Source organism: Mandrillus leucophaeus, unplaced genomic scaffold (genome assembly GCF_000951045.1).
Source record: "Mandrillus leucophaeus isolate KB7577 unplaced genomic scaffold, Mleu.le_1.0 Scaffold950, whole genome shotgun sequence".
NCBI classification, from domain to species: Eukaryota; Metazoa; Chordata; class Mammalia; order Primates; family Cercopithecidae; genus Mandrillus; species Mandrillus leucophaeus.
In genome coordinates, this window is record NW_012110364.1 from 52,850 (window position 1) to 77,505 (window position 24,656).

The 24,656-nt window shown below is 34.9% G+C and overlaps 1 protein-coding gene across 2 annotated transcripts in view; it reads left to right on the plus strand.

The window, feature by feature from the left end:
• The window catches only part of LOC105532356 (regulating synaptic membrane exocytosis protein 2-like), a 176,858-nt gene that overhangs the window by 41,177 nt on the left and 111,025 nt on the right, over positions 1 to 24,656 (plus strand). Inside the window, exon 2 of one of the 2 annotated variants that reach the window (XM_011970535.1) lies at positions 15,454 to 15,695. In XM_011970535.1, the coding sequence (XP_011825925.1) occupies positions 15,454 to 15,695 (242 nt within the window). Of the gene's footprint in view, positions 1 to 15,011; positions 15,696 to 24,656 lie in introns of those variants that run through there. The other variant, XM_011970533.1, reaches the window with a different exon arrangement.

Below are 24,656 nucleotides of genomic sequence, written 5' to 3' on the forward strand. Positions count from 1 at the left end.
AAAAAAAAAAAACACTTTGGAAATGCTCTAGGGGAAATATTCAAATAGGAAGAGAAACCAAGAGGATACTGCAAGATATTAGGAAATGTGAGGCAGAGGTTGCAGTGAGCCAAGATCGCACCACTATACTCTAGCCTGGGCAACAGAGTGTGTCTGAATAAAAAAAAAAAAAAAAAGACACTTTGGAAGTGATAATACCAGTGAATTAGTTTATCCGTAAGAAATTTAATCATGTCACAGCAGTCTTGTTTACGGTATTAACTGAAGAAAAATAGGTGCCCTTTAAAGAGTTTTTAAGATTGGGAAACAAAAAAAATTCAGAAGGAGCCAAATCAGCACTGTAAGGTGAATGGCTAATGATTTCCCATCAAAACTATTGAAAAATTGCCCTTATTTGATGAGAGGAATGAGCAGGAACATTGTTGTGGTGGACACTTCTCTGGTGAAGCATTTCTAGGCAGTTTTTCTGCCCAGAAAAAAGCTTTGGCTAACGTTCTCAAAACACTTTCATAATAAGCAGATGTTGTGATTCTTTGACACTCCAGAAAGTTAGCAAGCAAGATGCCTTGAGCATCCCCCAAAAACAGTTGCCATGATTTTTGCTCTTTACCAGTCTGCTTTTGCTTTGAGTGGACCACTTCCATCTCTCGAATGTCATTGCTTTGATTGTGCTTTGTCTTCAGCATCGTAGTACTTAAGCCGTGTTCTGTCTCCTATTATGGTTCATCAAAGAAATGCTTCAGGATCTTGATCTGACTTGTTTAAAATTTCTGTTGAGCCAGGCGTGGTGGCTGACGCCTGTAATCCCAGCACTTTGGGAGGCCAGGGTGGGTAGATTGCTTGAGCCCAGGAGTTTCAGACCAGCCTGGGCAACATGGCAAAAGGCCATCTTTACCAAAAATACAAAAAATTAGCTGGACATGGTGACATGCACCTGTAGTCCTAGCTACTTGGGAGACTGATGTGAGAGAATCACCTGAACCGAGGAAATCAAGGCTATAGTGAGCCATGATAATGCCACTGCACTCCAGCCTGGGCAACAGAGTGAGACCCTGTTTAAAAAAAAAAAAAAAAAATCTGCTGGGCGCTGTGGCTCATACGTATAATCCCAGCACTTTGGGAGGCCGAGGCAGGTGGATCACGAGGTCAGGAGATGAAGACCATCCTGGCTAACATGGTTAAACCCTGTCTCTACTAAAAACCCAAAAAATTAGCTGGGCATGGTGGCGTGTGCCTGTAGTCCCAGTTACTTGGGAGGCTGAGGCAGGAGAATGGCATGAACCCAGGAGGTGGAGCTTACAGTGAGCTGAGATCGCGCCACTGCACTCCGGCCTGGGCAAAAGAGTGAGAATTCATCTCAAAAAAAAAAAAACAAAAAAAAAAAAACTTGATTGAAAGCTCTGCTTTTGTCTGCAGGTAATCTGAATCCAACAGGTTTGGCACCCATCAAGTGGAAAGTTTACTCAACTTTAATTTTTCAGTCAGAATTGTGTAAGCTGAACCAATTGAGATGTCTATGGTGTTGGCTATTGTTTGTGCTATTAATTGTTCATCCTTTTTGATTAGGGCACAAATAAGATTAACTTTTTCCTCACAAATTGATGTGGATGATCTACCACTGGGGGGTTCATCTTGAACATATCATCCTGTCCCTTCTTAAAACAAGTCATCCATTTGTAAACTACTGATTTCTTTGGGGCATTGTCCCCATAAACTTTTCATAAAATATTAGTGATTTCACCATTTTCTACCCAAACTTCATCCTAAATTTGTTGTTCTTGCTTCAATTTAAGCAGAATTAATGTTGCTGTGAAAGGGGATCTTTTCAAATGGATGTCTTATCCTTCTTAGTACCTCAAAATAGATCCTATTCAGACATGTTATAACAAGTTAGTATGAGCTTATTTTTGGTGCGAAAAAAATTTGAAATTCATGAAGTTTTTTTCATAATATGAATTTTCCATGAATTTTTGAAAACCTCGTGTATATGGTGTAAGGGAATTTCATCTGATAGCTTCTATTTTCTCTATGAAATGTAATGAGAAGTCTGCAGAGAGGAAAGCAGAAGCTGAGAGGTTTGAATAGCATGAAGAAGGTAGGTATGCACTCCTTATTGTATGAGTGGGGAGAACATGTATGCTATAATTTTGAGGCCAATGTTAGTGAACTATAGTGGAGCAACTGCTCTGCTGAATTTTTTTTCAAGAATGCTGATATGGGCCAGGCATGGTGGCTCATGCCTGCAATCCCAGCACTTTGGGAGGCCAAGGCAGGCACATGGCTCAAGCCCAGAAGTAGTTAAGACCAGCCTGGGGAACTTGGCCAAACTTTGTCTCTACAAAAAGAAAAAAGTAGAAAAAATTCATCAGGTGTGGTGGTGTATGTCTGTAGTCCTAGCTACCTGGGAGACTGAGATGGGAGGATCACTTGAGCCCACGAAGTCAAGGTTACAGTGAATTGTGATCGCACCAGTGCACTCCAGCCTGGGTGCCAGAGTGAGACCAGGTTTTTAGGTCTCCCAACCTTAAAACAAAACAAAACAAAAAAAAAAACTGCTGAAATGTTGAGATGTACACAAAGAAGCAGCAAGTGGTAGGATTTATCAGGCAGTTCAGCCAGTTGGATGTCTTATGAGGAGGGATACTCAGAAAGTTTAAGATATTTGCAAAAGAGTGATTGAAATGATGGGCTATGGAACCTAAGTTGGTTAAGTATAAGTGAAGAGGAAGGGGCTGATATTGGAAAAAAAGTGGAGGGCTCAAAGTTCTCATAATGTTGAAGAGTAAAGATAACTAATTAATTGAGCTAGAAGGAAAGGAGAAAGAAAGCCTTGTAGCAACCTTATGGATACTGTTGGGGTAACGTTCTGGATAATGTTATTCCCATTTTATACAATATGGAGACCAAGGCATAAAGACTACTTTGATTATTCAGTTACAACTTGATTAGTGTAGCTATATCTTGAATGTGAGTTTTCTAATTAAATTCAGTTGGCTTACCAGTAGATAATTACTCTGCTTATTAAATATACAAATCATCCATATACTTTGTTCAACACTTTTGCCATAAATGTGTTCAGGTTACAGTGGCGACGTTTTTGATGACCCGTTTATTGTCTATCTTATGTCTCTACTCTCACTGAGCATTTTTATCCAATTTTAATTAACATTTAGCTAGAAGCAATAATACAGCACTTAAATTGTCATCCTTAACGGACAAAAAGGGGTGTATGGGAAAATCTACATTTTGGAGTTTTGGAATGTTTTCTAGGGATAATCTAAGGAATAAAGGGAATTTCCAATGTTAATAATTATTTACCAACAAAACTGAAGAGTAAATTTATTCATGTGGATTGTGTATAGCATTTATACCAGAAGTGTATAACTTTTTATTTAGTGCCAACCATAATATTTGACATTTTGTAGTTAATAAATTAGTCTGTTCATGGAATCAACCTAAATGCCCATCAGTGATAGATTGGATAAAGAAAATGTGGTACATATGCACCATGGAATGCTATGCAGCCATAAAAACGAATGAGATTACGTCCTTTGCAGGGACGTAGATAGAGCTGGAGGCCATTATCCTTAGCAAACTAACACAGGAACAGAAATTTAAATACCACATGTTCTCACTTATAAGTGGGGGCTAAATGATGAGAACACATGGACACAGAGAGGGGAACAACACACACTGGGGCCTTTTGGAGGGTGAAGGGTGGGAGAAGGGAGAAGAACAGGAAAAATAACTAATGGGTACTAGGCTTAATATGCGGGTAATGAGATAATCTGTACAACAGATCCCTATAACACAAGTTTACCTATGTAACAAACCTGCACTTGTACCCCTGAATTTAAAAGTTAAAAAAAATCGACTGTACTCACATATTAACAATAATCTGAAAATTAACAAATAAATTAGTCTATGAAATTAAATTTACTTGTATATTCATTATTATCAATCATCTGCATTCCAAGATTATTTTATGAATGGTTTGTATTGAATTACATATTTTTCACATTTGAAATTACCAAAGGTATGGGGATTATTTGGCTATATGAAATCTGAGGGACTGTTTCTTTGAGGCCACAGACCATCTCTGGTTATATAAAATAGCCGCTTCTTCAAATAAATCTAACAAGTTTGTTTCTATTTTTAGTAAAGCCTTAATGCCTCCGTGTAATTGTAAATGTACATAATAATTAGAGCCAACATATCTTAACCATATTCTAGACGTTGTGCTAATTGCTGTATATATGTTACCTCATTGGGGTTGCTTCGTTAATTCATGAGGATTACCTCATCACAACCTTGAGAGAGTTACATTTGTTTTAAAGATAAACTCATTTATTCAACAAATATTTGCTGAACACTTATCATGTGGCAAACATTATTTTAAAACCTACAATTTACCAATGAACAAAAGAGGAAAAGTCTTTGCCCTATTTAGCTTACAATCGTGTATATAATAAATAGATGGCATAAGATAAATAGCAGAAAGGTATATAATCAATAGAAGATACTTAGAAGTGAAGCATAGTTTTATTCTTGACATCCTCACTGAATAGATTGCCTTGTTTATTTGTTCATTTGTAGGTTTGTTTAATGAGATCACAGACGTAACAATGCTTCATATTTGTGTTAGAAATTCTACATGTTAGAAAAAAATGATTCACCCTTTCTTACAATCCAATGATACTCTTTTAATTATTTTTAAATGTATAATAAATTATTGTTAACTATAGTCACCCTGTTATGCTTTCAAATACTAGATATTGTTCATTTTATCTAATCATATTTTTGTACCCATTAACCATCCCTATTCTCCCCACCCCCACCTCGCCAGTATCCTTCTCAGCCCCTGATAAACATCATTCTGTAATCTAGATCCATGAGTTCAGTTGTTTTAATTTTTAGCTCCCACAAATAAGTGAAAACATGCAAAATTTGTCTTGCTGTGGCTGGCTTATTTCGCTTAACAAAACATCCTCCAGTTCCATCCATGTTGTTGTAAATGATGGGATCTCATTCTTTTATATGGCTGAATAGTACTCCATTGTATGTGTGTACCACATTTTCTTTATCCATTTATCTGTTGATGGACACTTAATTTGCTTCCAAATCTTAGCTATTATGAATAGCGCTGCAATAACCATGAGAGTGCAGATATCTCTTCAATTTGGGTGTATATCTCACAATGGGATTTCTGGGTAATATGGTAGTTCTATTTTTAGTTTCTTGAGGAACCTCCAAACTTTTCTTCATAGTAGCTGTACTAATTTACATTCCCAGCAATGGTGTAAGAGGGTTCCCTTTTTTGCACATTCTTGCCAGCATTCATCACCTCTTTTCTCAATAAAATCCATTTTAACTGGGGTGAAATGATATTTCATTGTAGCTTTGATTTGCATTTCTCTGATGATCAGTGATGTTGAATGCCTTTTCATATACTTGTTTGCCATTTGTTTGTCTTCTTCTGATAAATTTCTATTTAGATCTTTTGCCCATTTTAAAATTGGATTATTACATTTTTTCCTGTTGATTGAGCTTCTTGTATATTCTGGTTATAAATCCCTTGTCAGACGGGTAGTTCGCAAATATTTTCTTCGATTCTGTTCGATTCTGTTCCATTGGGCTATATGTTCCATTTTCTCCGATTCTGTTCCATTGGTCTATGTGTCTGTTTTTATTCCAGTATCATGCTGTTTTGGTTAATAGAGCTCTATAGTATAATTTGAAGTCAGATAATGTGATTCCTCCAGTTTTGTTCCTTTTGCTTAGGATAGCTTTAGCTATTCTGGGTCTTTTGTGGCTCCATATACATTTTAGGATTATTGTTTCTATTTCTGTTTAGAATATTGGTATTGTGATACAGATTACACTGAATCTGTAGATTGCTTTGGGTAGCATGGACATTTTTAACAATATTGATTCTTCCAGTACATGAACATGGAATATCTTTCCATTTTTTGTGTCCTCTTCAATTTCTCCTGCCAGTGTTTTGTAGTTTTGTTATAGAGATCTTTCACTTCTTTGGTTAAGTTTATCCCAGGTATTTTATTTTATTTGTGGCTATTATACATGAGATTACTTTCTTGATTTCTTTTTCAGATTGTTTACTGTTGCCATATAGAAATGCTACTGATTTTTGTATATCAATTTTATGTCCTGCAACTTTCCTGAATTTGTTTATCAATTCTAATAATTTTTTTGGTGGAGTCTTTAGGTTTTTCCAAATATAAAATCCTGTCATCTACAAACAAAGATAATTTGACTTCTTTCTTTCCAATTTGGATGCCCTTTGTTTTTTTCTCTTGTCTGATTGATCTAGCTAGGACTTCCAGTATGATGTTGAATAGTAGTGGTGAAAATGGGCATCCTTGCCATGTTTCAGATCTTGCAGGAAAGGCTTTCAGCTTTTCCCCCTTCAGTATGATACTAGCTGTGGTTCTATTGTGTATGGCTTTTATTGAGTTTACGTATGTTCTTTCTATACCCAGTTTTTTGAAGGTTTTCATCCTGAAGGGACATTTAATTTTATCAAATGCTTTTTCAGCATCAATTGAAATTATCATATGTTTTTTGTCCTTCATTCTGTTGATATAATGTATCACACTGATTGATTTACATATGTTGAACCATCTTTGCATTGCTGGGATCAATCCCACTTGGTCATGATGAAAGATCTTTTTAATGTATTGTTGAATTCAGTTTGCTATTATTGAAGATTTTTGCATCTTAAAACCATGACATGTGCATTCTAACCACTGTATTATTTGTAATATTCTCTTGAATATTTTTCTCTCTCTACATGTCATAATTTTTACCCACCATTCAAGACCCAAGTTTATAAAGCTTTTCTCATCTCTGATTCTCAATAGTATCCTTCCCTCTAGTGAAATTTCCTAACACTGGGTTTATGTCCCTTTTCTCTGTACTTATACCTTTTCTTTTGCTAATTTGTATAAGCATTTTCACTCATATTTGTACCCCTAAAGCATATGCCCCTTAGATCGTAACTATGTCTCATGTCTTATTTATTGTTCTTATTGACCACAGGGCCAAAGCTACCATTTGCCTAAATGGAGGCTTTGCACAATTTAGAAAAAGTGGCACCTCTAGGTAGATAATTAGAAATGGGTATTTGCTTTGAACAGAACAGTTAGAGAAAATTCCCTTTTTATGTGAAGAAGACAATGTATTCTTCCTTTTTGTCAATTTCAGCCCCTATATGCCAGAGCATGGAGGGCAGGTACCATTTTAGCCCCCACTTGTGTCCTTGGGACCTAACACCAAGTAGATGCAAGGTAGATGTTTGCTAAAGGAATCAATCAATTTGTGGCAAGATGTTTACTATGGTTTAAATTAGCTGAGTCCAGAAATGTTTGAACTAAAAATTCAAGGAGAAAAAGAAACAAAATGGAAACCAGGTCATCTCTCTAAGGATGATTTAAAAAAAAAAAAGTAGCTGAAATCATCAGAGAAGAGATACAGTTTTTGTAAGATACATGTTATAATGAAGACATTTTAAAATCATAATTTTTGTATACATTTTTATCTTAAATCCACAGAGAAAGCAAATGACACCTATTTTTGAAACATGTACATTTTAAATGTAGTTTTTGTGTTTAATTGTTTTTAAGGAAGACAAAACACAGCTAGAGTGTAGGGACATATAACTAGCATAATAAAAGATACTGAAAAATTATCCTTTCATAATAGACAAATGATTAGGAACCATGAGCATGGTGTAATAAACAGAGAAACATATGCTTACGATATATAACATAATACATTTAAAATTTTTCTTTAAAGTAACTTCCTTCAAACTTATGGTGGAGGGAGAGGTCTATTATTCAATAATTTGGTAGATAATTTATAAATTCAAGAGATAGTAAAGGTTCAATATATAGACAGACTTAAGAGTTTAAATGAATTTTTTTATGTTCAGTTAATAAAGGAATATTCCTAATTTCCTTAAAGATTTAGCCTTCATAAATTTATCACTTTTAAGGAAGATAGCCATGATCTCTCCAGAATGCCCTTTGATGTTATATTTGGAGTCATAATACTGAGCTGAATCCCAAGTCTCCTGATACAAGAACCTGTGCATTCTAAGTTCTCACAGTCTTTGGGCAGGGCTGATGTAATACCTGAATACGCAGTTAAATATGAGTAAGTCATGCAGGCCATGCATTTGTCCCCACACAGGTAGGCCTTATCCTATCTACAGTGCTCACCTTCACTTCATTCCATTTATATTTAGTTTTGTAAATTTTCTCCAACAAACATTCTCATTCCTGCCTCAGGATATTTGCACTTGCTCCTCTCTAAGCTTAGAACACGCTTCTTTTATCTGACTGGGTTCATCATTCAGAGCTCAGATCAATTGTCTCCTCTTCAGAGAGGCCTTCCTTGACAACCTTATTTAATGTTGTCCCCAAACTTCTCAGTCCCTTGTTATTTTATTCCATCTAATTTTCTTCAGATCACATATCACTATCTAAAATTATCAATTATTTACTTGTTTACTGTCTTTCACTATGACAGTATGAATGAAAGCTCCATGAAACAGGAGCATTCTGTCCTTTTCTATGCTATACCTCTTAATTTTGAGAATAGTGCCTGCTACATAGCCTACTACTTTTAATTTATTTTTATTTATTTCAAATAATTTTTTATTTTATTTTATTTTTTTTATTTATTTATTTTGCGATGGAGTTTCACTGTTGTTGCCCAGGCTGGAGTGCAATGGCATGATCTCGGCTCACTGCAACCTCTGCCTCCCGGGTTCAAGGGATTCTCCTGCCTCAGCCTCCCGAGTCGCTAGGATTACAGGTGCCCGCCACCACGCCCAGCTAATTTTTGTCATTTTTAGTAGAGATGGGGTTTTGCCATGTTGGCCAGGCTGGTTTCGAACTTCTGACCCAAGGTGATCCACCCGCCTCAGCCTCCCAAAGTGCTGGGATTACAGACATGAGCCACTGCGCCCGGCCCAAAGTAAATATCTTTTAAATAAGAATGTCCAAATTCTAGGAATGTGACATGTTAAAAGGGAGCAAACTTTAAGAAACAAATCATTTTTTTAAAAAAGAAATATTTAATACATTGGAATTTTTGGCATTAACAAGCTCTTGGGAAAGGAATTTTGAAAATTACAGGCCTCCTAGATGCTCCTTAAATTATCCCAAATAAGCAGTGACCTACCTTGTGACCCCTGAAATACTGCTTCCTGCCATGAGACCTAAGACTTAAGAAGTTTAAACATAGATTAATTACTAATGGCTATAATCAAGGCAGATGTTTTTGACTAAATATACGTTGTTAATTAGCCAGATATTTCTCCCTAACCCTGAACATTTTGTGGCATAGACACAGACACACACACACACGCCCTCTAATACGTTTAGATACTATACTAATACATTCAAGCATATTAACATAATGTATTTATATATAGTACTTGCAATAATGTTAAAAATACTAAACTTTACATTTCTGTCATCTCCAGAAGTCAAAGAATTAGTATGAAAAACTCAGTTTTTACATACTCTTCAAAGAGAGGTTTTCATTTAACTAAATTAAGATTTCTTGACATTAGAGTTGACCATTGGAATTTCAGTTGTAAACCAAAACCAAGTTCTTATGCAGCCATATTTGTGTTTTACATGCTGATACTTGCCAGCAAATTAATCAAAGAGACTATGTCATATCATTTTTGTATCCCCATATTTGTCATAATAGGTGTTCATTAAATCTTTGTTGAATAAATGATTACTAGTTTACTAGCCTAAAATCATAGATGGTAATTTGAGTTAAAGTGAAATAAAGTTTGTGATGTAGTAAATTAGGATAATGATAATTTTAGCTACCACATTTTAGGAAAGAAATGGTATTTAATATAGAAAAGTTTTTACATAAAAGGAGAACTTTAGACAGAAGCCAGATTTTTTTGTTGTTGTTGTTGCTGTTTTTTTCCCTGCAAAGAACATGCAAGAAATGGCACTTTAAAATCCAGACATGTATCCAATAACTGCCAACTGGTGCGATGAAGTATGAGTTATAATAGTAACAGGTATTCAGTTAATTTGTGGCACCTGGCTCAGGGAGCACAACAGTGGGAAGAAAAAGGAAGTAAGCCTTTCAAGATAACATGTTTAGGAGCTTGACCAGTCCTACTGGGTTTGTTTCTAATCTACCGGAATGCTAGTGTCTTCAAACTCTTGAACACTACAAGCCCTCTCTATCACCACTTCCTTGCCAAAGGTGTTATAAATAGTTTCACTCCTGGAACTATCTCTGTCTACTTTCTATCCTTCAATGTCTTTTCTGTCCCTGTGCCACAGTCCTAATACTCCATTGTATTAGCTGTTAGGCCTCCATAGAATCACCCCAGTCTTTCATTCCTTGGTAAACTATTTCCAGACTACCTTCTCAGCTCTAATATGATGAAATATTTGTTTTGGCATGACTATGCATTCTTAAGACTCAGAATTTGTCTTTGTCTCATCTTTGCTATTTATTATCTTGAAGCCAAACCACTTACCTCTATTCATTCAAACCTATCAATGAAAACTTTTGGCCCCATAGCATATAAACTTCATTTAATTTAATCACATCTTCCAATAATCCCTAATATGCTATTTATGTATTTGGGGAATACTCATATTTCACTTGCTTTGTAGTTATTTGTTACTTTTCTCCTAATGATTGACAATACTAGATTTGCCTTTTTCTTTAACCATTCAGGATACAACTTTTCAACAACTATAATTTTGTCATAAATCAGTCTCTTATATTGGCAGTTTTATATATTTAACTTTGATAATACTAAATATATACAGTTTTTATTGTTTTTCTAAAGCCAAAAATTATAAATATGCACAAAACAATATTTAGAAATGTAAAAACAGTGTCCCTTTCTAGAACTGAACACCCTATATCAACACTCAATATATTGTGTAGTAATCTGTTAGGATTAGCTAGAAATCCATACTGTACCTTTAACGTGTGACATGAACTAATGTGGGTTGAATAATTTGACTTACATAAAAGAAGAAGCGATGTTGGTCCTTGATTGCTTTTTTCATTTGTCTGTTTTAGTTTTTTTTTATTGCCAACACTTTTTATGTTTATTCTGGAAAAAACAAAATAGAAAAAGACAAACTTTTTTTAAAACATAGCTATCAACCAGAAAAAATTAAAATGACTTTTAGCAGACTGGTCACAGTATAACATTTCATATTTTTGGCTACGTACATTTATACTTTTCCCCTAAAAATAAAATTTTTCTGAACACAATATTTTTTTTTCGTCATACTCTCTTCATTCTCCTTTTGTGCAGATGACTGGTACATCATCTCATGATTCTAGGCTTCTCAAGTTAGTTTAGCACAAAATATTTCTTCTTTTTTTATAAAACTATTTTTGGATTTCTGTCACTGGAAAAACTCTGGGATGTGAATTTCCCTATGTCCCCTCGTAGTAGGGTGAATCCATATTTAATACATATGTCACCCAAAGCTAAGTTACAAATATCTGCTTCTCCCTCCCCATCCCCCACCATCAAGAATATCTTTTTATGTCCATAAACATTTATATATAACAGCATTTTCAAAAGTACATTGTCTTTTATTGATGAACATAATTTATTTAAACACCCACTATTGTTGGACATTTGTGGATTTTCTCCCCTTGTTTTTATTTTATTTTATTTTTTTGCTATTATAATCAATTTTGCAGTAAATATCATTAGAGCTAAATCTGTACACATTGCTAAGTTTTCCCTTGTGATAAATTGTAAACTAGAATTGCCAGGTTAAAGGGTAGGCTTGTTTTTTTTTAAGGCTTTTGACATATATTGCCAAGTTGCTCTTTAGAAATCTATCACTGAGATCTCACCAGAAGTATTGAAATATACTGTATTTCCAAACCCTTATGAAATTTCTCTTTTAAAACAATTGCTGGCCGGGCGCGGTGGCTCAAGCCTGTAATCCCAGCACTTTGGGAGGCCGAGATGGGCGGATCACGAGGTCAGGAGATCGAGACCATCCTGGCTAACACGGTGAAACCCCGTCTCTACTAAAAAAATACAGAAAAACTAGCCGGGCGAGGTGGCGGGCGCCTGTAGTCCCAGCTACTCGGGAGGCTGAGGCAGGAGAATGGTGTAAACCCAGGAGGCGGAGCTTGCAGTGAGCTGAGATCCGGCCACTGTACTCCAGCCTGGGCGACAGAGCGAGACTCCGTCTCAAAAAAAAAAAAAAAAAAAAAAAAAAAATTGCTAATGTAATACGTCTTTTCCTAACCAAATTGAGCATTTTAAAATATTGCCCATAATTGCAAATTCTTTACTACAAAGTATTTCATAAATCAAGAGTCCCAAAACTTTAAAAATTTTGGTAGCTTGTGACCAGACACTGTGGCTCACGTGTGTAATCCCAGCACTTTGGGAGGCCAAGGCAGGAGGATCACCGGAGGTCGGGAGTTCAAGACCAACCTGACCAACATGGAGAAACCCCGTCTCTACTAAAAATACAAAAAAAAAATAGCTGGACATGGTGGTGCATGCCTGCAATCCCAGCTACTTGTGAGGCTGTGACAGGAGAATCGCTTGAACCCAGGAGGTGGAGGTTGCAGTGAGCTAGATTGTGCCATTGCACTACAGCCTGGGCAACGAGAGCGAAACTCTATCTCAAAAAAAAAAAAAAATGGTAGCTTGTTTTTTTACATTTTTTGCTTATAGTTTTAGATGATGTCCAGTGAAGAAAGAAAAGGAACCCTAGCCGCAACCTTTCTCTCATCAAAACAAACCACTCTAGTGCCACTATTCATAAACTCATCCCTGGTGATCTCTAAGTTCAAGGAAATAAAAAGAGTATCCATCTTATAAAACTTTTAATAACCCCTTTTGGGCCAGGCTCGGTGGCTCACGCCTGTAATCCCAGGACTTTGGGAGGCCCAGGAGAGAGGATCCCTTGAGTCCAGGAGTTGAGACCAGCCCGGGCAACACAGTGAGACTCTGTCTACCCTGCCCCTGCCCCCAAAAAAATTAGCCGGGTGTGCTGGCATGCACTGTAGTCCTAGCTACTTAGGAAGCTAAAGCAGGAAAATCACTTGAGCCCAGGTGTTCAAGGTTACGATGAGCTATGGTTGTACCACTGCACCCTAGTCTGGGTGACAGAGCAAAACACTGTCTCTAAAAAACAAATGAATAAAAATAAATAACTCCTTTTGTAAATAATGCTTTATTAAAGTTGTTAGGTTGAAGAGAAGTGTACTTGTTTCAAACCAAGTTCTCATTAAAATATTATCTACAAAAAGATGTATCAGTTCCAATTAGTATTTTATTGTAGTATCTTATTTGATTTTGGTCAAGTTCTTTATGGCCTTGATATTCAAACATAAAAATTCAAATGCAAAAATCACAAGATACAATTTTGTGAGTGTATCTTTGACATCCTTGGTAATTAGTAGATTAGGTAGCTCTTTAGAAAAGTATATGTTTTCAGTGAAAATTTCTTTTTCTTTTTTCTGAGACAGGATCTCAGTCTGTCATCAAGGCTGGAGTGCAGTGGCACCATCTCGGCTCACTGCAACCTCAACCTCTCGGGCTCAGGTGATCCTCCCACCTGTGCCTCCCAAGTAGCTGGGACTACAGGCATGTGCCACCATGCCTGGCTAATTTTTTACTTTTTTGTAGAGATGGGGTCTCACATGTTGCCCAGGCTGGTATCAAACTCCTGGGCTTAAGCAGTCATCTTGCCTCAGCCTCCCTAAGTGCTAGGATTACAGCCGTGAGCTATTGTGCCCACCCAAAAATTGCTATATAACAGAAACACTAGTTTATTCTAACTATGGAACATAGGTTATAATATAAAGCCTTAGTTTCTGTTAAACTTTGGCCCTTTTAAACTATAATAAGCCTTGTCTTTTTACTTTCTATCAAAATCAAACAAAGTTGAAAATTATCAGTTCAGGATATTACAGAAACATATTCTCTTCTCTTTTCTCTTCTCTTCTCTTCTCTCTCTCCTCACCCGCCTGTGCCTTCTCTCTCTCTCTCTCACACACACACACACACATACACACACGGACTCTCTCTGTCCTGTTTCTGACTATGTATGCCACATTTTTTCTTAAGACGAATGTGAGGGATATAATAGTATACTTCACTATATATTTTTTTTTAATTTCACACTGGGTCTTTTCCCTCTTAAATACTTGGAGAAGATATTACATAGGTTAACAAAAGTAGTATGTGGTCCTAGCCTTTAACCAGATTTTACTCTAGGATAGAAAACACTTTGTTTTTTTGGAAGACCAAGATATTGAATTAGATATAAGAGTTCACCTCAATAGGTTAGTTTTCTAATTCTCATCTTTTATGTAATGTTTAAAGATATTTCTGTTTCTTGATTCTTATTCTTTTTTATTACTTTATATATTAAACATTCATTATCAGAACCAAAATAAAACTTTCCCCAATACTGAGTCAAAAATTGATGTGTAAATAAGTCTTTTCATTCCTGCAAAACAGACTGCTTCCCTCATATTCCTCCTAGGTTTATGGAGACTAGCTAGATAGCCTGCTTCCAGATTCTTCACTTTCTAATCTACCTCTACCATACCCCAGAAATCGTGGAAAAATCCAAAGTCATTTCTTTAATTACTCCCAGTTGCAGTATTAGTCTTGCAGTAGATTATTAATCAGCTCACATGCCTCAGTGATTCATTGATTGCTTTCTGGTGCACTGTCTGGAAAACTGATAATGATTTTTCTTTCTTTCAAAAGAATGCAAGAAGGAAATCTTTCTTTTCTTTATTTTTGTAATATAGATTTATATCAGTAATGATGAAATTAAGTAAAGTAAAATAAAGTATTTTTTAATTCAAAGCTAATGAAAAATAGCAAGTCTTTTTAGAAAATTTAACCATTAGTAGATAAACTTTATTATGAGAAAAGTTACAGGGCCACTCTTGAAATGGATACTATATTATTGGCCTTTTTTTTTTTTTTTTTTTTTTGGTAAAATTTTCCCACTTGTCTAATTTCTTTTTGAAAGCAACAGTAAAGTACAGAAGAATGTTTTTGTAAACTTCTCCCTTATGTTGTATGCCTACCTAAAGGCATACTTCCACTTGCAGGACAGCATAGTGTCTTAAATGAACCACTGATTTTTCATGAATTTTTTTCCTGTGATTATGCAAACTTGCACCTTGTCTTTGACAGTAGAAATAAAATCATAAATCTGATTTTGCATATTTGCTGTAAGGTTGGCCCAGAGTAGCAAGGCACAAAATCAAGACCATGGTACTTGAAATTTTTTAAATCCTAAAAATATATTCCATTAGATGATATAATTTAATTATACTCCAAATGTTTTATCTAAAATGCATTTTCTGTCTTTTCCTTTTTACTCTTGTCCTCACTTTTAATGATCCATCGGCTGACAGTGTCTTTACATCCAAAATGCAAAGCAGACAAATGGGCATATCAGGGAAGAACATGACAAAAAGCACCAGCATCAGTGGAGACATGTGCTCACTGGAGAAGAATGATGGCAGCCAGTCTGACACTGCAGTGGGCGCCTTGGGCACCAGTGGCAAAAAGCGGCGCTCTAGCATTGGTGCCAAAATGGTAGCTATTGTTGGTCTGTCACGGAAAAGTCGCAGTGCTTCTCAGCTCAGCCAAACGGGTAGGAATTTTAATGTTACTTTTAACTTCATATTTGAGTTGTCATTACAAGATATATTTCTTTTCTCCTACTCATTTTATTGCAGTAATATGTGGATGATGACATGTTCCAGAGGGAAAGGGTATTTTAAACTAGTTAACCTTTCTGAGATCAACAATGATGTTTTTTCCAGTGATCAATGAACCTGCTTCAAAATGAACCTTGGCTAGTGTTCTTAAAATGTAGATAACGTCTTTCCTCCTCAGGGAAGAGTTATGCTGTGACACCCAATTGCCAGTTGCTGATCCTTTGTAAAGATAATCTGAAATGGGGGATATTTGCTTTTCTTTAGGTTCCTCAAGTTGGAACCAGCTAAATTAATTTCCATTCCCAGCAAGATACTGTGAAGATGACTCCTTATATTTTGTGTGAATAATACAGTTCTTGTATTGCTGACAACCCAACTTCCTTTTCAGTTTGTAAGCAACATTTGCCAGTAATGTCAATTTTCTCACTGCAATTTTTATTTCCCTGTTAAAACTTCAAACAGCAATATTCTCCAGCAGCAGGGATGGAGGAATTTTCTGCTGACAGTGAAGATATTCAAAGCTTTGCTACTTTAAAATTCAGTTGCTAAATCACATCTGCAAAAACAAATTATAGACAACACTCCTACTCAGAAAAGCCACTGTTAGCAATTAAGAAATTTGTGAATCAGAGCGATGTCTTTTTTTCAAATGGGTGTTGATAATTAAACATTAAATCCTTGGTATCTTGGAAATAATAGCATATCTTCTACTTAACAAACAAATGCATGTAATATGGTGTTTCTTTTATTGCAAAATAAATTATAGGCAGCTGGATTAAATCTAATTTATGCTTGACTACTAGGACTCTTGTACATAGAAGTCAGATATAAATCTACAGCACAAAATAATTTAAGGTTACTTTAATTCTTGGACCCGGCTAATCTTGATTTTTACAAACTAATTGTAATTCTGGGAATTTAGTCTTATTTAACAATATTATGTTGAAATAATTATTTGGTGGTATTTTTTATATTCTGGTTGTAACTAAAGATATTTAAAGTGATTTTTGTTTTGGATTTTTTATTTGTTGTTTTAAAATACTATTTTGCATTTTAATGTATAAATAGAAGTTTAATTTATGGACAGTGGACATATAGATCATACTTTAATGACTTAAAATTGTTAATATTTATACATAATTAACTATGTTGTGCTAATATGATATATGTTGGCCTTTTGAAATTGAGATTTTTTTATACTTCTCTAATAGAAGTTCATTGCATTTTTTTCTTTAAAACTTACAAACATCTGTCAATCTAAAATTTCTCTAAAAAATAAAGTCTACTAATGTTTTTTAAATTAGGAACCTAAAATGGATGTTAATAAGACTACAATTTAGAAAATATATGAAACGAAATAATTAATTCCATTCATTCAGGATTGTTATGTATAAATATTGCCCACTTACCGTGTGCCAGACACATGAAGAAAAAAGATGAATAGGAAATCATTTATAACCCAAGTTGCTTACAGTCTAATAGAGGACAGATACTTAAACAGATTGCTTCAAGATCATACACCAGTGGTGAATCTAGAATTACATAGAAGGTACACTGGATGCTCAGAGGAAGGCCACTTGACTCAACCTGGAATTCCAGGAATGAATTCCTGGAGATGATACCTAATCAGAGGTATCATCTCAGTGACTCGAGTGGCTGCTAACCAGGTAAAAGACAATTAGAAAGGTGTTCTAGATAGAAACCATAAGAAACAAGGCATAGATCCATGATATGTGCAGGAATGATAAGCAGTTACGTAATTTCAACATAAAATATTAGACTGAATAGCTAGAGATGAGGCTAGTAGATAAATAGAGACCAGGTCATAGAGCATCTCAGATCATAGTTATAGATGATAGGAAGTTTTAAAAGGTTCTCAGTAGAGGATTGATATGGTCGTATTTGTATGTACTTTATGTATAGTTTTTAGCCCATTCAGGCTGCCATTTGTTTATGTAACAAATAATTTTTGCATACCTATCATTTGCCAGGGACTATCCTAAAGAAAACAGAGACAGAAATCCTTCTTCTCTTGGAGCTTATATTCCATTGGGGCTACAATAAAGAGGTAAACTTAAGTCCACATCTGGAAAAGAGCATTTAAGGGTGAATTAATGGAGAAGTACAATAATTCAGACAAAAGATAAGCTCCTGAACTCAGTCAGTTGTAATAAAGATAGAGAGGGGATGATAGATTTAGGGAATTTTTAAAGAGCAAAATTAGTAGTCAGTTACCTGATTAAGTGACTAATTGGATATGAGGAGGTGAAGGAGAGAAAATTCTAAGATGACTCCCATATTTCTGACTTGCATCACTGAGTGGGTGGTAGTGCCATTAATGGATATTGGAAATATAAGAAGAGTGGTTGGGGCATTACAGCACTTTGGGAGGCCAAAGCAGGCAGATCACTTGAGGTCAGGAATTCGAGACCAGCCTGGGCAACATGGCAAAACCCCATCTCTACAAAAATATAAAAGTTAGCCCTTCGTGATGACTCATGCCTGTAGTCCCAGCTACACTGGAGGCTGAGGCATGAGAATTGCTTCAACCCGGGAGGCAGAGGTTACAGTGAGCCAAGATTGGCTGCTGCCCTCCGGCATGGGTAACAGAGGGAGACTCTGTCCTGCACTCCCCCACACACAAAAAAAAAAAAAAAAAAGAGAGAGAGAGAGAGAGAGATGTTGGGGAAAGAGGAAGAGAATGAATCTTTGATTTAGGAAATTTTGAATTTGTGATATCTGTGAAAATTTCCAAGTGGAAATGTCTAGAATATTTAAATAAACACTTTTGAAGCTTGTGTCAGGACCAGGGACATAAATATGAGAGTTACTTAAATTCATGAACATGGCTGAAATTGCCCAAGAAGAATGATACAGATAAAATAGCAGTAGGCCAAGACAATGCCCTGTGGAGGATTAGCATTTTAGAATTGTGCGGAGGAAAAGTCCAAGAAGAAGAAGAAGGAACAATCACAAAGAAAAGACCAAAATTATGAGAGGATAGTATCACAGAAGATAAGATGTAGAATATTTCAAAAACAGAAGGGTCAGTATTTCTAAATGACCAATTTCATGTCTTTACATTTCTGGCATAACTATCCCATATATCTTTCTTTGATAGTATTTGTATTACAAAATTATAGATCTATTGACCATACATTGAGATTCTGTAACAATACCGATTTGGTTTTCATGTATGAGTAGTTATAGGTTTTTATCTCAAAAACATTGACATGTTGGCAGATTTAAGAAATGTAGTCTTGTTTTTTGTTATATCATAAAGTTCTTCCTATCTATTACATAGCAAATGACAAAGTCTCTTTGTCATTGTCTTCATTACATTTGGTGACATTATAATGGGTACATTTTTAATAGTTCTTAAAATTTGCAGTTATTCATACCTACTCACCTAATAGATTTGACCTGCTGACAATAGAATTCAGATTATCTCTCATTTTAAAGCCCAAGTTTAACTGTAGCATAGCCAAAAATTACTGGACTTCAAACTTTCAATGGATTTCTAAGTTCTGTATTTGTGTGCATATGTATATGTGTTTAAAATAAGATTTTAATTATGCTTTATTTTCTTAAGAAAAAAATGGAATCATAAGCTCCAAAAGTATTTGAAACAAATCTTCAAATTTCAGTATTTGAGCATATGTTCTAGTAGCTTAGATATTAAATTATCAAAAGTAATTATCTACAGCAATGAACTAGTTTTATAATGCTGTATCTTATAATAGCTTCTTTCTTCAGACATAAATATATAAGATGTATTGAGTAACTTGCCTGAAACAAATAAATTCTTTGTGTGTTTTCCACTAGTATGTTTGTATTTTCAAAGATTTGTTTAGTATTCTCTTTATTTTCCTGGTCTCTGTGTGAAGATCTATATGTAATTAAGGTAAAGAGTCATTATGTCATGAATGATATATCCTAATGATTTCAGTTTTTTGAGATGGTATTTACTTTTGTAAAAATAAATATTATTGTACCATCATGGATTTCAAGATCAGACAAGACAACTTACCTCCCTTCTGAAGAGTAGAAACTCAGCAAAACGGGGTCTTCCTAAAGAATAGTGAAATGATTCTGGATGATATCACAGTAATTATATGTAAATAATAATTGGCAAAGGAGAAACCTTTTATAAAGGTGTGTTGACCAACACACATAGTGACTAAGTTATATCTCTCTTCTGTCACACTATTTGTATGTTCCATTGCCTGTTAATTGGAAGCTCATCTTTTAAATCACTGTTTCTAAAGAATTGAGTATGACTTGATAGGCATCATAACCTAGTAGAGAGCATATAGAGGGAATAAGGAGACTTGAAATCTATTGCTTACTCTGAGTTATATATTAAATATGGACTCTTTAAAAACTTACCCAGCAGATCTGAGTCATAGTATGTCTGTCTGACTGATGGAATTGACATGTGCTATCCTAACAGCATTTCTATAAAGATAATATTTTTAAATGTATGAAAAGTACATTGAAAACTTAAAATCACATAGTAGGTATAAGACATCAATAGCCAATTTATCCTCATGGGGGAATCAAGAATTCTGTTTTAGACATGATTTTGATTTTGAGATGTCCATCAGACATCTAAGTACAGTTATTACATGATTAATTGCATAGATTAATTCAGAGCCTAGTAGATCAAAGCAAAGGATGTAATTTAGGAGTAATCCGCAGGTAGCATTTGAAGCCATGGAACTGGATAAGATTATTTATGGTAACTTCAGTCAAGAAGAAAACTAAAGACTGAGCCCTAAGACATTCTACCATTTAGAGGTCAGGAAGAGGAAGAAAATTGATCAAAGACTTAAGAGAAAGCAACCATTAAAGGAAATGTAAAAAAGGATATCTTAGAAACCAAATGAAGAAAATATTTTAAGAAACAGGACATGATCAACTGTGGCAGGGGCTCTGACAGGTCAAGTAAGATGAAGACTGATAATTTACCATTGGATTTGGCAAGATGGAGAAATTTGGTAAATCTTGACAAACCTTGCAGTGGAGGACAAAGCCTGATGGGAGCTTGTAAAGAAAATGAAGAAGTGAGTCAGAGTCAGTGAGAATAAAATTATGAACACCTAATGCTCTTTAAGCACTTATTATGTGCTAGACACAGTTCAGAGCCTTTACATGTGAATCATTTAAACCTCACAACAAAGTTATGAAGGAGGAATGAGTTATTATCTCCATTCGATAGATGGGGAAAAAAAGTAGGGAGACAAGAAATAAATTTACCCAATTTACCCAGCTAATGTCATGGGTAGAAGTTGGAATTTGAATCCAGACAATCTGGATCTGGAGACTTCACTTTTAATTTTTCTATTACAGTCTGGAATAGCACTGTTCAATAGAACTTTTGGCAGTGATGGCAATCTCCTATATCTGCACTGTCCTGTACAATATGGTAGCACTAGTCACATGTGGCCATTGAACACTTGAAATGTGGCTAGGGTAAGTGAGTTAACTGACTTCTTAATTTTTACATTTTTAATTAGATTATTTTAAATTTAAATAGACACATGTGACTAGTGATTACTGTACTGGACAGCACAGTTAAAAACAATTCTTTCTAGGATTTTTTTAAACAAATAAATAGAAATTCTAAAATGGAACTATAACTTGGGGGAGAGATAATCAAAGAAGAGCTTTGTTTTTTTAATAAGAGGGACTTACTTGTGGAAACAACTGGGTAGGTGAGATCCAGAACTTAAGTGGAGATCATTGGTTGTAACCTGTGGTCACTCAGGCATCTATGCTCTTTTCATCTTGTAATAATTTATAAGTTCACACAGTACTTTGAAGTTACTCTTGTTATAACATTTAGCAACTGTAATCATTTAGTCATCTATCTCTTGGTTAAACTGTTTTTCTTGTTTAGTTTCTTCTTCTCAGTGTCTGGTGTTATATCACATATGGTGATCCTCAGTGAAAGGCCCATGAACTCCATGAGGCTACATGATTCACTTCCCTGGGGAATGGAAAGAAATAGTAGAACTTACTTTTAATTTTTAATCTAAAAACAAAAAAGAAATTAAACTTTACAAATATTTAATATATGGCTTCACCTAGAATTCTCACTCTAAATGCAAGATGGTCTCATGCCTTTCTGGGGGTGTTAGTTTTAACTAAACTAATAATGAGAAAATAGGAAAGTGGCTTAAAAAGGTTATAGCGATGAAACTGTGGTTTGAATATAATACCAAGTTTGCAACTTTTACTCCTAGTTAAGCTCTTCATTAGCCCCCAGTGAAGACAATACGACACTTTAAGATCTGACAAGAAGTTTACCAAAAAATTCTATTATCAAAAAGATTAATAAAATATGGATTTACACCTACTATTATTAACAATAAACCTTACCCTAGGTTTATACTTTACATGGCCTATGGTGTGTCTCTGTGATGTTTCTTTTTCAACTATGACATAATTAAAACTAAATATGAGAAAACTGAACTTGGAAGCAAACTTTCAAAATACTGTATTTACCTAACATACATTACCTGCTGTAATATATACAAACCCTGAAAACTTAATACAAAAGTTCATTTATTGATCAAATATCAGTCCAAAGTAGATATTTCCAGTAGCCTTTTCTGTAGTCATGCAGGGCTCAAGACTTCTTTCATCTTGTGGGCTTTCCCTCTTAGAAGGCCTTAGAGCCCTTTCTCTTCAGCCAGTACATGGGAAGTCTTTACAGACAGGAATTGGAAATGGTAACATCACTTCTGCTTCTATTCCATTGGCTGTTTAGTTACAAAGCTGATGCTGGAAAATGGAACATTGGGAAATATAGCCTTAGAGAGTGCCCAGGAAAAGGAGCAAACAGGTTTAATAAGCAAGCTACAATCTAATACTGCCACATAGCATTAAGCCACTGTTTTCAGACATTATAAGGCATTTTACTTCAAATATTTTTCCTAAGAGCATGACTTATTTTATTATTTAAAATAACTATTTGCAAATACTTATTTAATTTTAATCACCTTTTAAAATATCTACATATATTTTATGTATTGTAAAAGTATAGTAGGATATGTGTATCATTAATAAATAATTTTTTACAGAACTGGAAGTGAGATTTTTAGAGGTTTAAAACTACCAACCTAGTATGTAATAGCGCTAAGTGGATGTTTGCTAAGGAAACGTAGAAAAACTCAATTGCTAGCCAACTCACTGTAATCCTGGATCCATCCTTCCTAATGCTTACTTTTTTGGACAGCATTCAGACCAGGTTATACAGAAAGTGACTTGATGTATGCCCTATTAATACACAAGCCTACATTAAATACACTAATATCTGTGGAAACAACTAAGTAATAAGAATAAAAGAGATGTTAAGTAATAGTATTATCTTTTCAAATCATCACAAATCTCAAACTAACCCTATAGGATATGGCATGTTAATGTAGGATTCTAACAATGTGCTTTTACCACTAAATTTAGGCATATTTCTTGCCTTTAAAATTAAAACTATGTTTTAGCCCTTATAATACTATCATTCATTATTTTAAAATATTGACTCAAGCTACTGTATGTTATTTACTAACTTCAGGTGGCTCAAGTATTGTAGACGAGGTAAACATAACATTTTCTGGAAGTGAAAGCTGGTGTTAATATATCAAAAATTGTGTTAAGGTACTTATGCAGCATCTAGGCTCAGCATGTAGCTAAGAAAGATAGCAGTTTCATTGTTCATGGAAACAAATTTAGTATTTCTTAAATTTGAATTGGATTTCATATTATTTCTTCTAAAAAACATATTTTTAAAATACTTTTAATTGTGGTAAAATACACATGACATAAAGTTTACCTGTTAACGATTTTAAGTGTACAGTTAAGTGTTATTAAATATGTTTATTATGTTGTGCAACTATCACCACAGTCTATCTCCACAATTATTTTCAGTTGCAAAACTTAAACTATGTATCCATTAAGCAATAACTCTTCATTCTCCCCTCTTCCCAGCCCTTGGTAACCACCATTTTACTTTGTCTTTGTGAATTTGACTGTTCTAGATATTTCTACCCATCAGAATTTGCTTCTTTTTTAAGGCTGAATAATATTCCATTATGTATATGTACATGTCTATACCACATTTTGTTTATCCATTCATCTGTCAGTAGGCACTTGGGTTCCTTCACCTTCTGGTTATTGTTAATAATGCTACTTTGAATATGGGTGTACAAATATTTCTAACAGGCCCTCCTTTAAATTATTTTGGGGATATACCCAGAAGCGGAATTGCTGGATCGTATGATAATTTAGTTTTTGTTTTTCGAGGAACTGCCATACTGGTTTTCTAATTATTATTATTATTATTATTATTATTGTTATACTTTAAGTTCTAGGGTACATGTGCACAACGTGCAGGTTTGTTACATAGGTATACATATGCCATGTTGGTTTGCTGCACCCATCAACTTGTCATTTACATTAGATATTTCTCCTAATGCTATCCCTCCCCCAGCCTTCCACCCCCTAACAGGCCCCAGTGTATGATGTTCCCCTCCTTGTGTCCATGTGTTCTTATTGTTCAGCTCCCACTTATGAGTGAGAACATGCGGTATTTGGTTTTCTGTGCTTGTGATATTTTGCTGAGAATGATGGTTTCCAGCTTCATCCATGTCCCTGCAAAGGACATGAGCTCATCCTTTTTTATGGCTGCATCGTATTCCATGACGTATATGTGCCACATTTTCTTTATCCAGTCTATCATTGATGACATTTGGGTTGGTTCCAGGTCTTTGCTGTTGTGAATAGTGCCGCAACAGATATACGTCTGCATGGGTCTTTATAGCAGCATGATTTATAATCCTTTGGGTATATACCCAGTAATGGGATTGCTGGGTCAAATGGTATTTCTAGTTCTA